Source organism: Hermetia illucens, chromosome 1, assembly GCF_905115235.1.
Source record: "Hermetia illucens chromosome 1, iHerIll2.2.curated.20191125, whole genome shotgun sequence".
Lineage (NCBI taxonomy): Eukaryota > Metazoa > Arthropoda > Insecta > Diptera > Stratiomyidae > Hermetia > Hermetia illucens.
In genome coordinates, this window is record NC_051849.1 from 173336450 (window position 1) to 173351521 (window position 15072).

At 44.0% G+C, this 15072-nt stretch overlaps 2 protein-coding genes across 2 annotated transcripts; one reads left to right on the forward strand and one right to left on the reverse strand.

Annotated features, from left to right (window-relative positions):
• Window positions 1–227: 227 nt before the first annotated feature.
• LOC119646151 (cyclic AMP-dependent transcription factor ATF-6 alpha) lies at window positions 228–2488 on the reverse strand. The gene is made up of 3 exons (XM_038046520.1): window positions 2331–2488; window positions 1507–2279; window positions 228–1422 (listed from the first exon to the last, which is right to left on the reverse strand). The coding sequence occupies exons 1-3, from the start codon at window positions 2356–2358 to the stop codon at window positions 319–321; spliced, it is 1905 nt and encodes a 634-aa protein (XP_037902448.1). The 5' UTR covers window positions 2359–2488; the 3' UTR covers window positions 228–318.
• Window positions 2489–11945: 9457 nt separating this feature from the next.
• LOC119646679 (cytochrome P450 6A1-like) lies at window positions 11946–13525 on the forward strand. The gene is made up of 2 exons (XM_038047220.1): window positions 11946–13048; window positions 13110–13525. The coding sequence occupies exons 1-2, from the start codon at window positions 11968–11970 to the stop codon at window positions 13523–13525; spliced, it is 1497 nt and encodes a 498-aa protein (XP_037903148.1). The 5' UTR covers window positions 11946–11967.
• The last annotated feature ends 1547 nt before the right edge of the window (window positions 13526–15072 follow it).

Sequence of the window (15072 nt, forward strand, 5' to 3'; positions counted from 1 at the left end):
TATTTATGGCAAATAAGAGAAATTTCAAGATGGAGCGATGGCGTAGGTCAGGACGCCAGACGGCTTTTAGGGATATTAAATTGGTGGACTTCGGCGCAAAATCAGGATGTCTTGAGTTCCTTATTAAGGCAGGCCTAGACCGGATACCGGTTGTTGCACTGTTGATGATGATGATGAAGATAAATTTCATACCGCAAACCTGCTGCTAACTGAAGCAAAAACAAAGGAATAACTAATATTCGTGTAAACTTTATTGTTAAATTAATAATATTGCAAAATGCCGATTAACGATTTGTAATCAACGAAATTCGTCAGCGTCTACGTTAGAAATACTTCACTATAATCACCGCCAGCTTCCTTGGCGAAATTCGGTTTATCTATAAAATACGGTTTGTAAATCTTATTATAATCGTCCTTCTCCTTAGCCTCACGTCGGGTTGACCGATTCGCCATTTCGAAAATGTCGTATTTGTTGGGAACATTGAACGTCCGCGTACTATTCCTTTGAGCATTGGCACCAGTACCAGCACCAGACGGGGTTCGGAGATGTTGCGGGATAAATTCCTTCTTCAGTTCGATGATCGACGTATTCAGAACCTCGCAGTCGATCTGCATCAATGTGACTTTGTCGTTCTGGAAAGAATCGTCCGCCGGCAAGACGAAGGACATCTTGGGTCGTGCAGTTTTGTTGTGGTTGGCGGCAGAGAGCAGGAGGTGGTCGTTGTTGAACGACAGCACGTAGAAAGTATCGTTCCGGCGACCGATCTCTTCAAACAGTTTGGAGAAGCTTCGATTCCTCCGCGATGGGTAGAAGAGTTGCATTTGATTCTTCAGCCGCTGGGCGCGCTGCGCCTGTTGACCGTTAAAACGTCGCTTCTTGGACTGCAGCCAGTCCTGGTTTAAATGCGGATTCTTCCTCTTAAAGTAGTTCTTATGTGCTCTATAAAGGCTCTTAAAATTAGGGTTAAATATGCCATGAAAACCTGACATGAAGTTGGTCATGTCGTCGGAACTATACGTCGTGTTCAGTTCCTCGTTGATTCCGATCCAATTGCGCAGATCAGTCTCAATGCGACTGTTCTCGGTTTGATTCAACGCTGAAAGGCATCTCACGGTCCTTGTGATATTTCTTAGGGAGCTGTCCGTGCTAGAAGGAATACTTTCATCGGTCCAGAGCAAACTCCTTCCAACTTTGTCATTTGAATGTTGTGAAAGTGGAGCTTCCTGGGGAAAAGCGTTTCGAGAAAGCAGCGAATTGAAATTTCCAACGCTCATTGAGACCATAAATATCATGGCCAGTAAGATTGCAGCATTTTTACGGCTCTGCGGCGAAATGGTCTTCGTAATGTAGCTGTACTGCGCCACTCGACATTGGCAGGTTGCCAGCATGTTGCTGATTTGCGCCTTTAAGTTGTTGTTTTCCTGGAGGAGTAGGAATAACGCAGTTTTCAGGACGAATTGACTTTCTAGGGAAATCGCAATGTGTTTGATTGGTAGCGTACTTACATTCTTCAGGACACTGTTCTCCACTAGAAGGCTTTTCACCTGCGTCTCCAGCGACATCACGTATTGCCGTTTCTTCGTGCGGGAAATTGACGCCGACTCACGGTTTTTGATCATCCGGAGCTGTTTCTTCAGAGCCTTCTCGTCAACCGGCTCGATAAGTGGCTGCTGGCTTGTCTTGTGTACGCTTTTATGACAACTCGCCGCGTCTAGCTTCGGCAGGACCACTTTATTCCGACCGACCCGGGGGCAACCATTGCTCGTGGCAAGAACAAGAGGTTGAACAGACTTGACCGTGGCGGAGGGTGCTTCAATTTTGATAGTTGACACGGGTATAAGCGTGCCTTGCAATATCCGGATCGCGCCGTTTTGTTGTTGGAATATTGGTGTGGGCGCAGCGACTGTCGGTGGGACATAGCTCTGAAAAACGCGGCCTCCTTCTGTATTTACCGATTCGTCCGAGCTAGATTCGTGCTTTATGTTATCTAGAGAGAAAGAAGACGAGGGCGACGACGGGCTGTTCGAAAGGGACGGGCTTGAGCGGTCGCTGGATGTAGTCAGAACATCTTCGCCGTCCACGTCATTCAGAAAATCGTCTGGGTTTATTGTCGGACTCGATATAGACTGCAAGATGGGCGGCGACCTCGCCGCCGAGCTTGTACTGTGGAAACCGCTGAGTTTATCAAATATTTCCATGTCGATATCGGCGGTGAGCATGTCATCGATTTTGTCGTCGAACACATCATCCTCCAAGTACTTGGGGAAGTCGCCGAAACCTGAAAAGTGCAGCGGATTAGAGATGACGAGACACTTTGAGGTCGTCGTACCGTAAATATCCGTCAAGTCGGACTCCATCACTAAGTGCGCAGCATGTAAACACTCGGCTCGTAAGACGGAAACAAAAGCCACTCCATCAAATCCTCAAAAGTGTCGTCCACTTGGTATTTACGATTGTCGGCTGTCACGCTGACGTCTTTTGACAATCAGATGCTGGCGTTGTTCCTATGCATTCGTTCAGCTTCATGGATGCCGAACAATTTTTTAAGCACCGATAAAGAAATCTCCATGTTGATAAGGGTTGCCGCTCCTGCCCTGGCCTAATTTCCAAATTTTATCTATTCATAATCACTAAATTATTCGGGTTATATTTTTAACGTATTTGATATAATTCCAAACAAATATAAATTGATCTAAACCAAAAGCCCAATCAAACATATTTATAGAAAAGCAACTGAATGAAAGGCCTTATTTGCATATGTTTAGGCTTACGTCTAAAGTTGCAAAAAACAAGTAATAGGAACGGATTTCGCACAGATGAAGAGGACATAAATTAAAACAAATGTGGCTCCTAATAACGCTGCTGACTATGAACTTATTACACAAATACTGAAAGAATTGCCAGTAAATGTTCTAATTAAATTGTTACAATTAATCAATGCAGCTTTCAGAGTAAAATACGTTCCTCGGCAACGGAAAGTGTCCGAAGTTATAATGGTCCCTGAATTAAGATCCCGTGTGTCGGATCCGCGGAATCGATTTTTTTTTGGTATCAATTGTATCTAGATATGGTGTAGAATATATGGGTAAATTGATTTTTTGATATTCGTAGTCGTTAGGAAATTATAGTGTTAAACACGTGATAAGTGATGTCAGATTTATATAGATCGCCGTAATAAATTTCGTATTTATCGCTCCGGATGACGTTCCAATGACTTCGCTAAAAGGACAAGAATTGAAGCTAAGGCTGTACATGTATTTCTTCAAGAAACCTAAGGTTTGTGGATTAGGTGTAGCAGAGTCATAATCAGTTAAGGTTTTTTGGCTAAAAATCTCATTCTACTTTTTAAATGCGTTTTTCTCGAAACTGCATGTTGAAAATCGGCAGAACCATAGCCCAAAATCTATCCAACGAAATTCTTTGAAATTTTCACGACTTATTCAGAACATATTTGTACGGTCCGCAAACTAGGATAATTGCGATTCATTCAGTAGTTGTTTTTTTTATTCATTGAAGAAGTCGTTCACAAAAAAAAAAATTTAACACGGCACCAAAAATTTTGCTTTTAATATTTTTTTAATAATCCTAGCTTGCGGACTGTAGTTAAGTCTATACATTAAAATGCCGTTTAATTTTTTTTTCTTTAAGATCCTCCTAGCGTGCCAGCAGAAAAACACCTTTTTTGAAGATAGATGTATAAGTTGCTCTGTGTTTCAATAAACAACTATGCGATCCGCCTGGAAAAATTACTATGCACGCTCAAGATATTAATAAATCTATGGTGGAAAATTTGTATTTGTATATTTATCCAGTTCTTCACAAAAAATTTCTAAAAAAGGCGAAAAAAAACAGCCTTCATACGGGATGACCTCCATAAGAAAAGACTCAACTAGAGTCGAATCGTATGGACCAATATCGTTACTTCCTACAGCCGAGCTATTTGAAATACTTCTCCTTAAGTGATCGAGAAAACCATTGTGGATTGAAACCTAACATCAGCTTACCAATTCGGTCCCCGTGGAAAGCATTATAGCCCAGGCGTTTGTATTCAAAGTGAAATACGAAGAAGCGGAACGGCTGGTGTATCGTAAAGAAATGTCTTGGGTGTGTTTTTTTTGTATACCAATGATGTACCTTGCTGTGGTGAAGCCAAAATAGCGACATTTGCGGATGACACTGTTACCCCTATCACGGGTAAAACTACTGATGAAACAGAAATAAAGTTATCATACAAACATTTATTGGCCACATTGTAAAATGGACCAAGAAAAGTAAAATAAAATTAATCCAAATCAACCTACATTAACATCAGAAACAAAAAAGAGAATGCTGCTAAAGTCATCATAAACGGACAAGACCTGCCACAGGCGAGTGAGGTTAAATATTTCGGTATGATACCCAATGCTAAGCTTAGCTGAAAAAAAACACCCAAGAAAGAAGGACAACAAAGAATCAAACCTGAAGGTCATCGTAGGTAGGTAAGTATTTGTGGCTGTTCCGAGGAGTCCAATTGGGGCTGCGATACGCCTCAAACTTCTAAGACTATGACTGCTGTTATAAAAGTAAGGAGGCAGAGTCCACGCGGCTCAGATCAGAACCAGCCCGTAGCATTTACCAAGGAAAGCAGCTTTCACACCCTGCTAGAAGCTAGAGGAAGTACCTAAGGGCTTCCCCCTAATCTTCGAAACTTTGGCATTGCGAATTGTAGGGTATATCGATTCTAGCGGCATGGTCCCTTATAGGCCAGGGCACCGTGCAGACCACCGTAATCTTGTATGCATTTGCATGCATCTGGCACAAGAGTTCTCGCTATCGAGTTTTGTTATAGGCGGGCCAAATCCTCCTTGACAGGTGGTAACCCTTCGCCATCTTAGGTCAATGACTGCTATGTAGTGCGAATAGATTCCACCCTTGATAGCCGTCAGAGGGAGAAGAGCACCGCCTAGTCAGTCGGTCAGCTCGCTTATTCTTCTCTATATTTCTATGACCGCAAGCCAGAGAAGAGCGACTGTAAGCGTGCCGCCCAGACTATCGAGGTTGGTCTTAATGGGAGCTTGGCTGCCGAGCAGAATGACTATTTCACGTTTAGGCCTCGGATCATGCCCAGCCATCGACACACTGGGGAAACCAGGGAGACCGTTCGACTCGGATACACTGTGTGTATCTTTGCTGACGAGGAAGTGCGTTTGAACCAGTAGTTCCAGGGTTTCACCGCCTAGGTACCTTCGGACTTTTCAAGAAAGGATGGGTTCCTATGCTCCTTAGAAAGGATCTTACTGTGCCTCGCAGATTCGTTGATGTCCTCAATGTTCCAACAATAGTGCCGCCTCTTCGCAGTCTTGATGGCCGACTTGTACTTCTTCTGGTAGTCCTTTATGGCTACCAATGTTTGTGCCTGTAGCAGATGTTGAAGATCTCCCTGGTCAGCTTCCTGAGGCTGGATAGATCCCCACGATGCCAGTGTCTTCTTGCTGTATTTAGCAGGGTACGAGACTTTAAATGCGGTTTCGAATGCCTTTTCCAGAGTTCCGACCTTTGACTCCAATTTGTCGTACCAATCTTATCAATTTGCGGACTGGAGAGTTTGTTCTTGATAAAGTGACCAAACTTCCTCCAGTAAATCCTCCTGGAGTCTCTGAAGGATTCGGAGACCCATGTGGCGAGATCTAGACTTAAAAGTATCCAACTGTGATCTAAGAAGGATCCCTGGTCAGACGCTCGCCAGTTCTCCACCTTAAGAATCCCAACCGTCACAGTTCTCCGAGCTGGGAAAGTGGGAGGTTTGTGTAGTGTCCCTGATAGATTTGTATTCATAATAAAATCAAAGAATGACTCGCCTCACTCGTTCATTTCCGAGCTTCCCCAAAGCATATATCTTGCATTGACGTCGCAGCTTATCAACAGGTAGGCTTTCTTTTCTGCTAGTATGGTGGACGTAAAATGTTGCAGTTCTTCTGGGGGAGCTGATCGGTCATGAGCCATATAAGCCGAAGAAATATGTATGTTCTCCGCTCCCGCCTGCTCCAGTGGGACCGCAACTAGATCGCTGGAACTTGGGTCCGGACAAAAAAAGTGTCCAGGCTATATTGTAATGTATTGTAATATTTGCTTTGGATGGTTCGAGCGATTCAGATTCAAGTAATACCCTCTGTTTGCGTAGGAGGCTCGTGAGTAGGAAGCTCGTGAGCCTCCGTCGGGTTGTCGATCTTCATCTCTTCCAACAACTCGTTGGCGGCGTCGACTGGATCAAGGTCGTTGTCCGCGAAGCGGAACACTTTCACCTTTGCGTTTCTGATTCCGAACCGCTCTTTGTATTCTGCTTTTTCCAGTGCTTTCAGACACTCCCCGTTTATACGAAGCAGAAAAGTTTGGCTGTTCGCCTCGAATAGCTGCTCGATGTTGTGTTGGCAGGGAGTTTTAAAGGTGATTGATTCCATAGGAAGCGAAGTTTTATATACATGCCAGAGGTTTATTAGAAGTTATTCCGTTGAAGACCAAAGAATAACGGCTAAATCAGACTTATGCGCCATTGCCACCAGTTTCTAGCTTTTTGAGAAGTTGATTCCATTTGATGACATAATCTACAATCGAGCTGAGGTGTTTGAGCAAAGATGACGTCGTACAGAAGAAGTATCGATGGAAGGATGCAAATTGGCGGACTTCGTTTCATACTTCCAATTCCTCTGAGAGATGCGGGCACCTAAACTCCACGCTCCAGACACTGAATCGAATGATCGGTACAGAAGGATCATCGTCATCAATAACAGCAACCGGTACCCGATATAAACCTGGCTTAATAAGGAGCTTTAGATATCCCGGTTTTGCGCCGATGACCACCAATTCGATATTCCTAGTCTACGCCATCGCTATTCCTAGTCTATGCCATCACTCCATTCAGACTTTCCGGGCAGTGATTAAGTAACCAGCCCGCAGCAGACTTAACAGCCGTATTTTATTCTCATCGTCTATCCTCTTCTAGGGGGCTGTTTGCTCGATCTGCATGTAGGCTATTCCAATGACGTCGATCATGGATCACTTTTTCTAGGTCTAGGTTAAAAAGGGTGCACGATTATCTGACCTTGCGCATGGGTTAAGGTCAATATCTAATAGATGGTCCTCAGGAACGTAATACCTCTACAATCGCTGCACTGCGTGAAATCCCCCTTTTTATGTACAGGGCAGCCGTCCGGGACTGATTCGCTGTTCCACACCTTTAGCATATATTGGTGTAGTTGGTTACCTTTATATTTAACCAGTTTTGCTGTAATTCCATCGGCTCCTGGCGACTTACGATTCCTAAGCCGATGAATTGCATGGACTATTTCTTCTTTGGTTTGTGGTGGCAGCATTTGTTCGTCGTCTTCAATACCCAATCCATCGCTCCAATATGTCCATATGGTCGGAAATCAGGTTTTCTAGTTTGTCACTTAGTGCCCGGAGCACCACGACAGCGAAATAGTGATGTGAATCTACATTCGCTACCCTATATGTTCTAACATTCATCAAGGTTGAGAGGTGGCGGAGTTCGCTTAACCCGTAGTCAAATTTTTTGAAAATCGTCCAGCTGGAGAGGCCAGCTTTTGTTTGTGGACAGCTTTCTTCGAAAACCAGGTACTTCCAACAACCGTTTCATGTGAATTGCTAATTGAATAATTCGCGGTTCTCTATTATTGGTGTAAGCTCCTATAGCTTACACTATGCTAGCCAACGTATCGCCTGAATCGGCCCTACTTGACTGATAAAAGCTCCAAGTAGAACTTTGATATCCTACCTGAAACAGGCTTCTAGGATCCATTTTGCTGATTCGTAGAAAGTATCCTCTGTAGGGACGAGAACGTTATATATCTACCTACCTATTGGTGGGGTATGGCGTGTCAACCAAACCTATGCGCCATCGCTCGCGGTTACCTGAAATGTCCTTCAGCTCCCCCCACAACTTCCCGAGACGCTCGCATTCTTCCTCTACAGTTCTTCGCCAAGTGTCCTTGGGACGACCCAATCGTCAGCCATTTTGGTTGAGCGCATTCCACTGCATGGCATAGCCCGCAATGCAATTATCGCTCTTATTTAATGTGTGATTTATCCGTTGCCACTTCCGTCTTCCTATCACACAAAATTACTCGTTTGAGACAGTGTCAGGCCAGCGTACTCCGATGATGTGATGCAGACAGGTATTGACGAAAGCTTGGAGCTTTCGAGTAACAGTGGAGTTCACTTTCCATGTGCTACTCTCATATAAAAACCCAGAAAGAAGCCCAGATCAGTATCAACTTGATCTTAGTGTTGAGATAACTGCGTTTCCATTTTTTAGACAGGGCAACGAAAGCGGGTCTAGCACAGTTAATGCGTCGGGCGGGCGACCACGCTATTTAGATATACAAATTGATCGACTCCTTCGATGCTCTGCTCATTTTTGCAGATAGGGACAGCCCGATGATCCGTGAGCCTAAGAACCTCGGTTTTTTTGGTTTTTATCTTCAGTCTAACTCTTTTTCCCTCTCTTTCCAAATCCAAAGCCATTTGACCAAGGTCCACGACCCGGTGAGAGAGCCAAAAGATGTCATCAGTGCAGTCGAGGTGTTTGAGGAAAGATGTCATCGTCTATTGAATTTCTGTTCCGGACAAGGTAGCATGAAGAACGTCAGTGATAACAAGAAGAAGTAATACAAGATGCAACCCGGGCGGTTTTTCCAGCGCAAAGCTGAAACCATGAGCAGTCATGCACCCGCTTACCCGTCGCAATAATATATCAAGTCTACTTTGCGTCGGTTCAACTGTACGTCTGGCAATAAGTGCGGCAACGTCGTCTGTATAACCGACCGGGCGTGACTTTTCTGGCATACCAAATCACAGCAGATTATCGTTGGAAGCGCTCCAGAGGTCCGGCCCTAGGCTACTTCTGAAGTGATTTCCATCCTCCTCTGGCCCTTTTCAGATAATCCTTCATTATCTGCAAGAGATAGCTTGGCACGCGGAATTAGTTTTCTAATGTGCCTAGCATATTAGTCCATCTTACGGAATTCAAGGCACCGATAGTGGCAGAGATTCTGACGCAAAAGTGGTGTCAAGGATGCCTCCTTTGCAGTCTGGGTGCCGAAACGCTGGCGTGAATCCGGTGTTTTAAACTAAGAGCCCCATTCTTGCCGCTGATTAGCACTTTACCTCCGCAGCGAATTGCGCTATTAGCCGGTGAGCGGTTGCACTGCGGTGCATGTTAATTTGTAGGATGCGGATCATACTAGTCGTGCGCAGCCCTTTCTAGTTCTGTGTATGCGATGCTCCCACCGGACGCGCTACGATCCCTGCAGAGAACGCAACTGTCACTTTCATTGTAGGCCTTCGCTTGGTGATATACCTGACTATATCTACGGCATACTTTTCTCCTGTCGGGTCCCTTGCAAGTTGCTGACGTGTGTCCATAGTTCAGACACTTCTAGTACTTGACGGGGATTATTCGCATTCGTACCCTGTATCCTACTAATCCTATTTTGAACTTCTTGCTGCTAAGGAGTTTCCTCGCATATTGCTCGAGGACTTCCACCATAGTAGGTTTTCGGTCTCAAGCATTTACAACTATGATCAAACCGGTCGTTTAGTGAAAGTCCAGCTTAGAAAGAAACGCTGGCGAGAAGAGAAGCTACCAAAAACAGTACAACTAGTATAGTGAAGCAGTCGTCATCGACAACCTTAAAACTAGCCATAATAGGCACTATGGGTAGTAGTCAGCTATATAACTCCAGTTAAAATCCAGATATTTTATTTTCAGTGACAATTTCTACAACTTTAGCTCTCTTTCAACATCGATGGGGGATGTGAGCTTACCTCTGCTAAGGTGGTAGTTGTGACGTGTCAGGAACCAGCCCCCTCGGGACCCTGGTCGGTAGTGCGCATTGAACCGGTGTTAGTAGACCGCCCTGAGCGAGCGCTGATCTATCTGTGAGTTCCGTGAACAAATAAGCGTAGGTCAGGCCCCAGGAAGCTGGGGTAGGGGTACACTCGATCCTGACCATTGCGGCTCCCTCTCTTGTACACGACGCGCTGGTGAAATTTCCATAGAGAATAAACGTAATTACAAAAAAAAAATAGACGAAATAGCAGGCAGGGAGGAAGAGCTGACTTGCGTCGCTCACCGCAGCGACGAACGAAAGAGGCAAGGAGGGCTGAAATACCCGATGCGACACCAACACGCCCAAATAAAAAGGAAGCCTTACCGAGTTGGGCGACCGACGATGATGCAGGAACGGCAACTTCATTACCCTGTAGTGTCCCTGTTCTGGAAAAAAAGACCAGTCAGAATCACTAGTCTGAGCAGGTGGATTCGGTCACAAACGCGTAGAAGTACAGTCGACCGTCCTAGCTAGAGCCGAAGCGAAAAGGCTCATCAGTAAACGCGCAGTAGTGGTGAAGCGTATGCGGTCGGCAACGTTTCTCCAGAAGAACGTCAACAAAGGCATCAAAAACGAGCTGATGAAACTGAAGGCACTTCTGGACTGCATATCCTTCTAGAGGCGAACGTGAATAGTAGTGAAAGACGCTTGGGAAGCAAAAAAGTTGCACTTCCCGTTGAGAACAGTGCTAGTGCCAAACAGATCGCAGGTAGCCCACTGTAAAGCGAGCAGGGGAAAAAACGGAAAGAGGAAGACGTGCCTGCAGAATACTTTACCCGAATAGTTTCCAGGCCCAAAAAAGAGTTAAGAAGGATATAAGGAAACAACTGGCTACAGACCCGTCTATCCAAAAACAAGGAGACAAGAAACTAAAAACCACGAGGAAACGAAGAAGGACTAGAGGCAAGGCAAGACATTTGCGAAAGTCCTTAATGAAATCCCCTACAGGATGAAGTCGGAAGACAAAAGAGCAGAAGTGTCTTCCATACGTAAAACGAAGGGTGGCGGAGTCCTCGTGAAATTAGGCCCGAAGACGACTAATAAGAGTACGTTCTACGAAGCGGTCCATAGGCTACTAGTGAAGAAGACTCTCGTTTCTTGTCTAGAGCCAATGTGCTCTCTAGAAATCAGAGATCTTGACTGCCTCTCAGAAAAAGTCGAAATGGAGGAGGCTATAAAGCGTAAATGTCTAGAAATAACTAATGCCCGGATAGGTATAGTATCGCTAAACGACCGGTTTGATCATAGTTGTACAAGTGCGTTACTTTCCTTATGCGTCTTAGATATTTCCCACGTAGATGGCTCTTTGTGCACACACATTTTCGCACTATTGGGCAGTTTTGAACAATGTGTTCCAAGTTTTGAAGGTGGTAATATAGTCCATCTTCATAACTCCTGACCATATCTAAGGTTACTTTTTGGAGAAGAATACATTTCACCTTCACCACTTCACCGATTTAATGACAGAGCCGGAAACTGGTTATAGATAGTCCGGACTGAGATTTAATTGAAAGTGTAGAGCTCTCCCGGTCCTTGCTGAGCACACAGTTTTCAACCGAACGTGGTTTTATTTGCGAGTGGTTCGTGGTTAGTTCAAACATGATATCTGTTTGGTCCGTTTTCTTGTGGAAAACTCTGATAATAATTGACTGATTCCTTAGAGTTGAAGCGATTCAGGTGTTGGCGTTAAGTCGTTGCTCTCCAGTGAGCGTAGTCGTCCTTAATATTTGGTTCTTCTTCGAAGATGAGATTCCTCAATTCATCGAATTCATTACAGAGTGTTGTTTGTTGTAATGTTTGGGGCAAAATTCTGCTGGTGCATTAATCAACGCTTTGTACAAAATGCGTTTTGTGCTTATCAAAAGACGTTAGCCTGACCTAAATTTACACCACTAACTTCACTAGCTTCTTACTTATCGTTAAGAACACCAACTTTCACCCCATAAAATAAAATTAGATAAAAAGACAATTAACTTACTTTTATGAGTTATTGGAATTCCATAAACCGCAAACGTGGTATAAAAGTATCATAAATTCACTTTGCACAGTCATTTTGTTCGCAGTGCTAGCTTCAACAGAATGAACATCACGTTCGGTGCTCTCTACTTCATTATCGCCATTTTGACGATTCTGTTCCTTTTCTTTAAGCGCCGCTTTTCATATTGGAAAAATCGAGGAGTTCCTTATATTGAACCCACCATCCCCCATGGAAACCTCAAGGATGTTGGAAAATCTAAACACTTCGTGGAAGCAATGGATGAGATTTACTACGCATGCAAGAAGAAGTCCCCATTCGCGGGGTCATACTTCTCCATTAGCCCCGTTGCTGTGATCACCGACCTGGATTTAATCAAGACGGTTCTCATCAGAGATTTTCATTTCTTCCGCGATCGCTCCAATTACTGCAACGAGGAGGATGACCCGCTTTCAGGAACACTTTTCTTTGTGCAAGGAGAGAGGTGGACAACTCTCCGGAAGAAGCTTTCGCCAGCGTTTACTTCGGGCAAAATGAAATTCATGTACCCCACCCTGTTGAATGTTTGTGATAGACTCGTTGAACATCTAAGTGAAGTGATTCAAGTTGAGAACGATATTGAGGTGAAAGATGTCCTGGGACGCTATACAACGGATGTTATTGGTGAATGTGCTTTTGGAATTGAGTGTAACAGTTTGAGGAATCCGAAGGCTGAGTTCCGGAAATTTGGTGCTAAAGTCTTTAATGCACCAAAGTATTCCAAATTGGTTAAGGAGTTTCTTGGACAGTGTCCTGAGATTGGACGGTTCTTTAGAATGAAATTGTTTTCGGACGATGTGATCGAATTTTTCCTCGGAACAATTACTGAAACGATTGAGTTTCGTGAGAAGAACAATGTTCATAGGAATGACTTCATTGATTTGCTTATTCAAATGAAAAACGATAAAAATCCGGATGCCCCCCATTTGACTATGTTGGAGATTGTTGCGCAGGTTTTTGGATTTTTTCTAGCGGCGTTCGAGACGTCATCTTCAGCAATGTCCTTCAGTTTATATGAACTCGCTGTGAATCCTGATTTACAAGAAAAGGCTCGACAAGAAGTTAACGAGGTCTTAAACAAGCATAACGGTGAGATGACTTACGACACTATCATGGATATGAACTATGTTGGGTTAGTGATGACGGGTAAGTTTCTAGTTCAGATACTTCCTAACAAAAATAATCAAATTTTTCAATTTCACCTTAGAGAGCATTCGCAAATACCCAGTCCTCATGGCTGTGACGCGTAAAGCCGTGGAGGATTACAAAGTTCCTGGTACGGATAAAATTATTGAAAAGGGCACTGGCGTTGTGATCCCGATTTATTCTATTCATCATGATCCCGAAATTTATCCGAATCCGGATGTATTTGATCCAGAGCGTTTTAGGCAGGAAGAGGTCGGTCGACGACATCCAATGGCGTTCCTGGGTTTTGGGGATGGTCCGAGAAATTGTATTGGAATGCGTTTCGGCGTAATGCAATCACGCCTTGGTCTGGCGAAACTATTGAAGAACTTCCGTGTCAAACTGTCTCCTAAGATGAGTGTACCTCTGAAATTGGATCCGAATGCGTTGGTTTTATCTTCACTTGGTGGTCTTTACTTAGTCCTAGAAAAAATTTAACGTTGTGTTTTTTCCCAACCAACTGAATCGTGCAATTTTTTTTGCCGTTTCCTATTTTTTTTGTGTAAAAAAGATGTTAAATAAGTAAGTTTAGGTAAATTTTCGATTAAATTGTGAAGTGATTAATAAAAATTTAACTCAGAATAAACGTTTCGCCATGATAGGTCCTTTCAAGACTCCCTTGTACATTTTGGTGGTCAATTATCGGTGGATTTTTAGCTCCCAAACCTCTTCCATTAGCTTTGTCTGCTTTGATAAAAACCGCTTCCGGATAATGCCACATGAAGCCTAATAGGACATGTGTGTGAGTGCGTGTGGAGGGGGAGAAACTATAGCCTCTGAGCGCTCAGACCGTGGTGGCCAATTGTATTCGATTCCCCCGTCTAACGAAATATCCTGGATTCGTTAATGTACCGCTGGGTTTCCGTTAGTGGATGTGATGCACTCGTTGCACCTCAAGCACTTCGTTAATAAAGATCTGATGTTTGATGCGCCCATAGGCGGGGTATTCACATAGAAAATGCTCCCTGGATTCCGCTTCCTTACAATCCTTACAATCCAGAATACTGCTGCAAGTCTTCCTCCTTTTCCCCAGGATGAACTTTACGGTATTCATGTTTGGTTCTGGCAGGAAAGTGTTGGTGTGTCTAACACCATTTAGGCTCTGGCGCCTGTCATTAGGGAAGCTTGTTCCAGTTTTGGATAATTGCCAGTTCCTCTACACCATAGTGATTAGGTGCCCAGAGTAGTTCCACCGTATTGAATTCAGAGATGGAGTTCAAACGGTTTCTGTATTCCTGAACGATTTTCGAGTTGACCAAAGGACTACTCAACGCCCTCAATGCAGTTTGGCTATCATCGCAGACTGCGATGCGCCTGCCCTTCAACCGCTCGTCAATCACCCAGTTTGCCGCCCTTAGGATCGCATATACTTCACCTTGAAAAACCGTTGCATATTGTTTCAAAGGAAAAGCCCACTTATTGTTTTTATTCGACAAGTAGATGCGGACTTCAGAACCAAGTTCGCTTTTTGGGCCATCGGTGTAGAAGACTCCGTATATCCCACCACGCATTCTTCTGGGACTTCCTAGTTTTCACTGCGTTTCAGGGTAAATTCATATCTTCTACGAAACAGAGGGACCCGAGAATCAGAAGCCATTGTAAGAATTGGATCCAGTTCTGCCAGTAACTCTACCAATGATCTGTGCGACCCACGTCCGTTGTTTTCTCACAGAACTAATTGAATTAGTCTATGAGCTGCTTTCATTGCAGTGCTTTGAGTAAATATATCCACTGGCTGAAAATTGAGTAATGCATTTAGAGCTGCGACGTATGTCGTGGTCATGGTACCGGCAATACCCAACATCACAGTTCTTTGCAGTCCGGCTAGCTTACAGTGACAATTCTTCATCTTCAGCCCATAGGCTGTGATAGCTCGTTTCAACTTTACCTCTGCATGTTTGCTCCAAAGAAGCTTTTTATTGAGAGTGACTCCCAGATATTATATTTCACTTCTTCGGAGAGTTGAAGGGTTTTACCCTACGATT

What these genes read in the sequence shown, in the direction of transcription:
- LOC119646151 (XM_038046520.1), bottom strand. Translation starts at nt 2,358, where the DNA reads ATGGAGTCCGACTTGACGGATATTTACG. An exon ending in CGACTTGACGGATATTTACG is followed by an intron (nt 2,280 to 2,330) that starts GTACGACGACCT and finishes TGCACTTTTCAG; the next exon opens with GTTTCGGCGACTTCCCCAAG. An exon ending in AGAACAGTGTCCTGAAGAAT is followed by an intron (nt 1,423 to 1,506) that starts GTAAGTACGCTA and finishes CTACTCCTCCAG; the next exon opens with GAAAACAACAACTTAAAGGC.
- LOC119646679 (XM_038047220.1), top strand. Translation starts at nt 11,968, where the DNA reads ATGAACATCACGTTCGGTGCTCTCTACTTCATTATCGCCATTTTGACG. An exon ending in TGTTGGGTTAGTGATGACGG is followed by an intron (nt 13,049 to 13,109) that starts GTAAGTTTCTAG and finishes ATTTCACCTTAG; the next exon opens with AGAGCATTCGCAAATACCCA.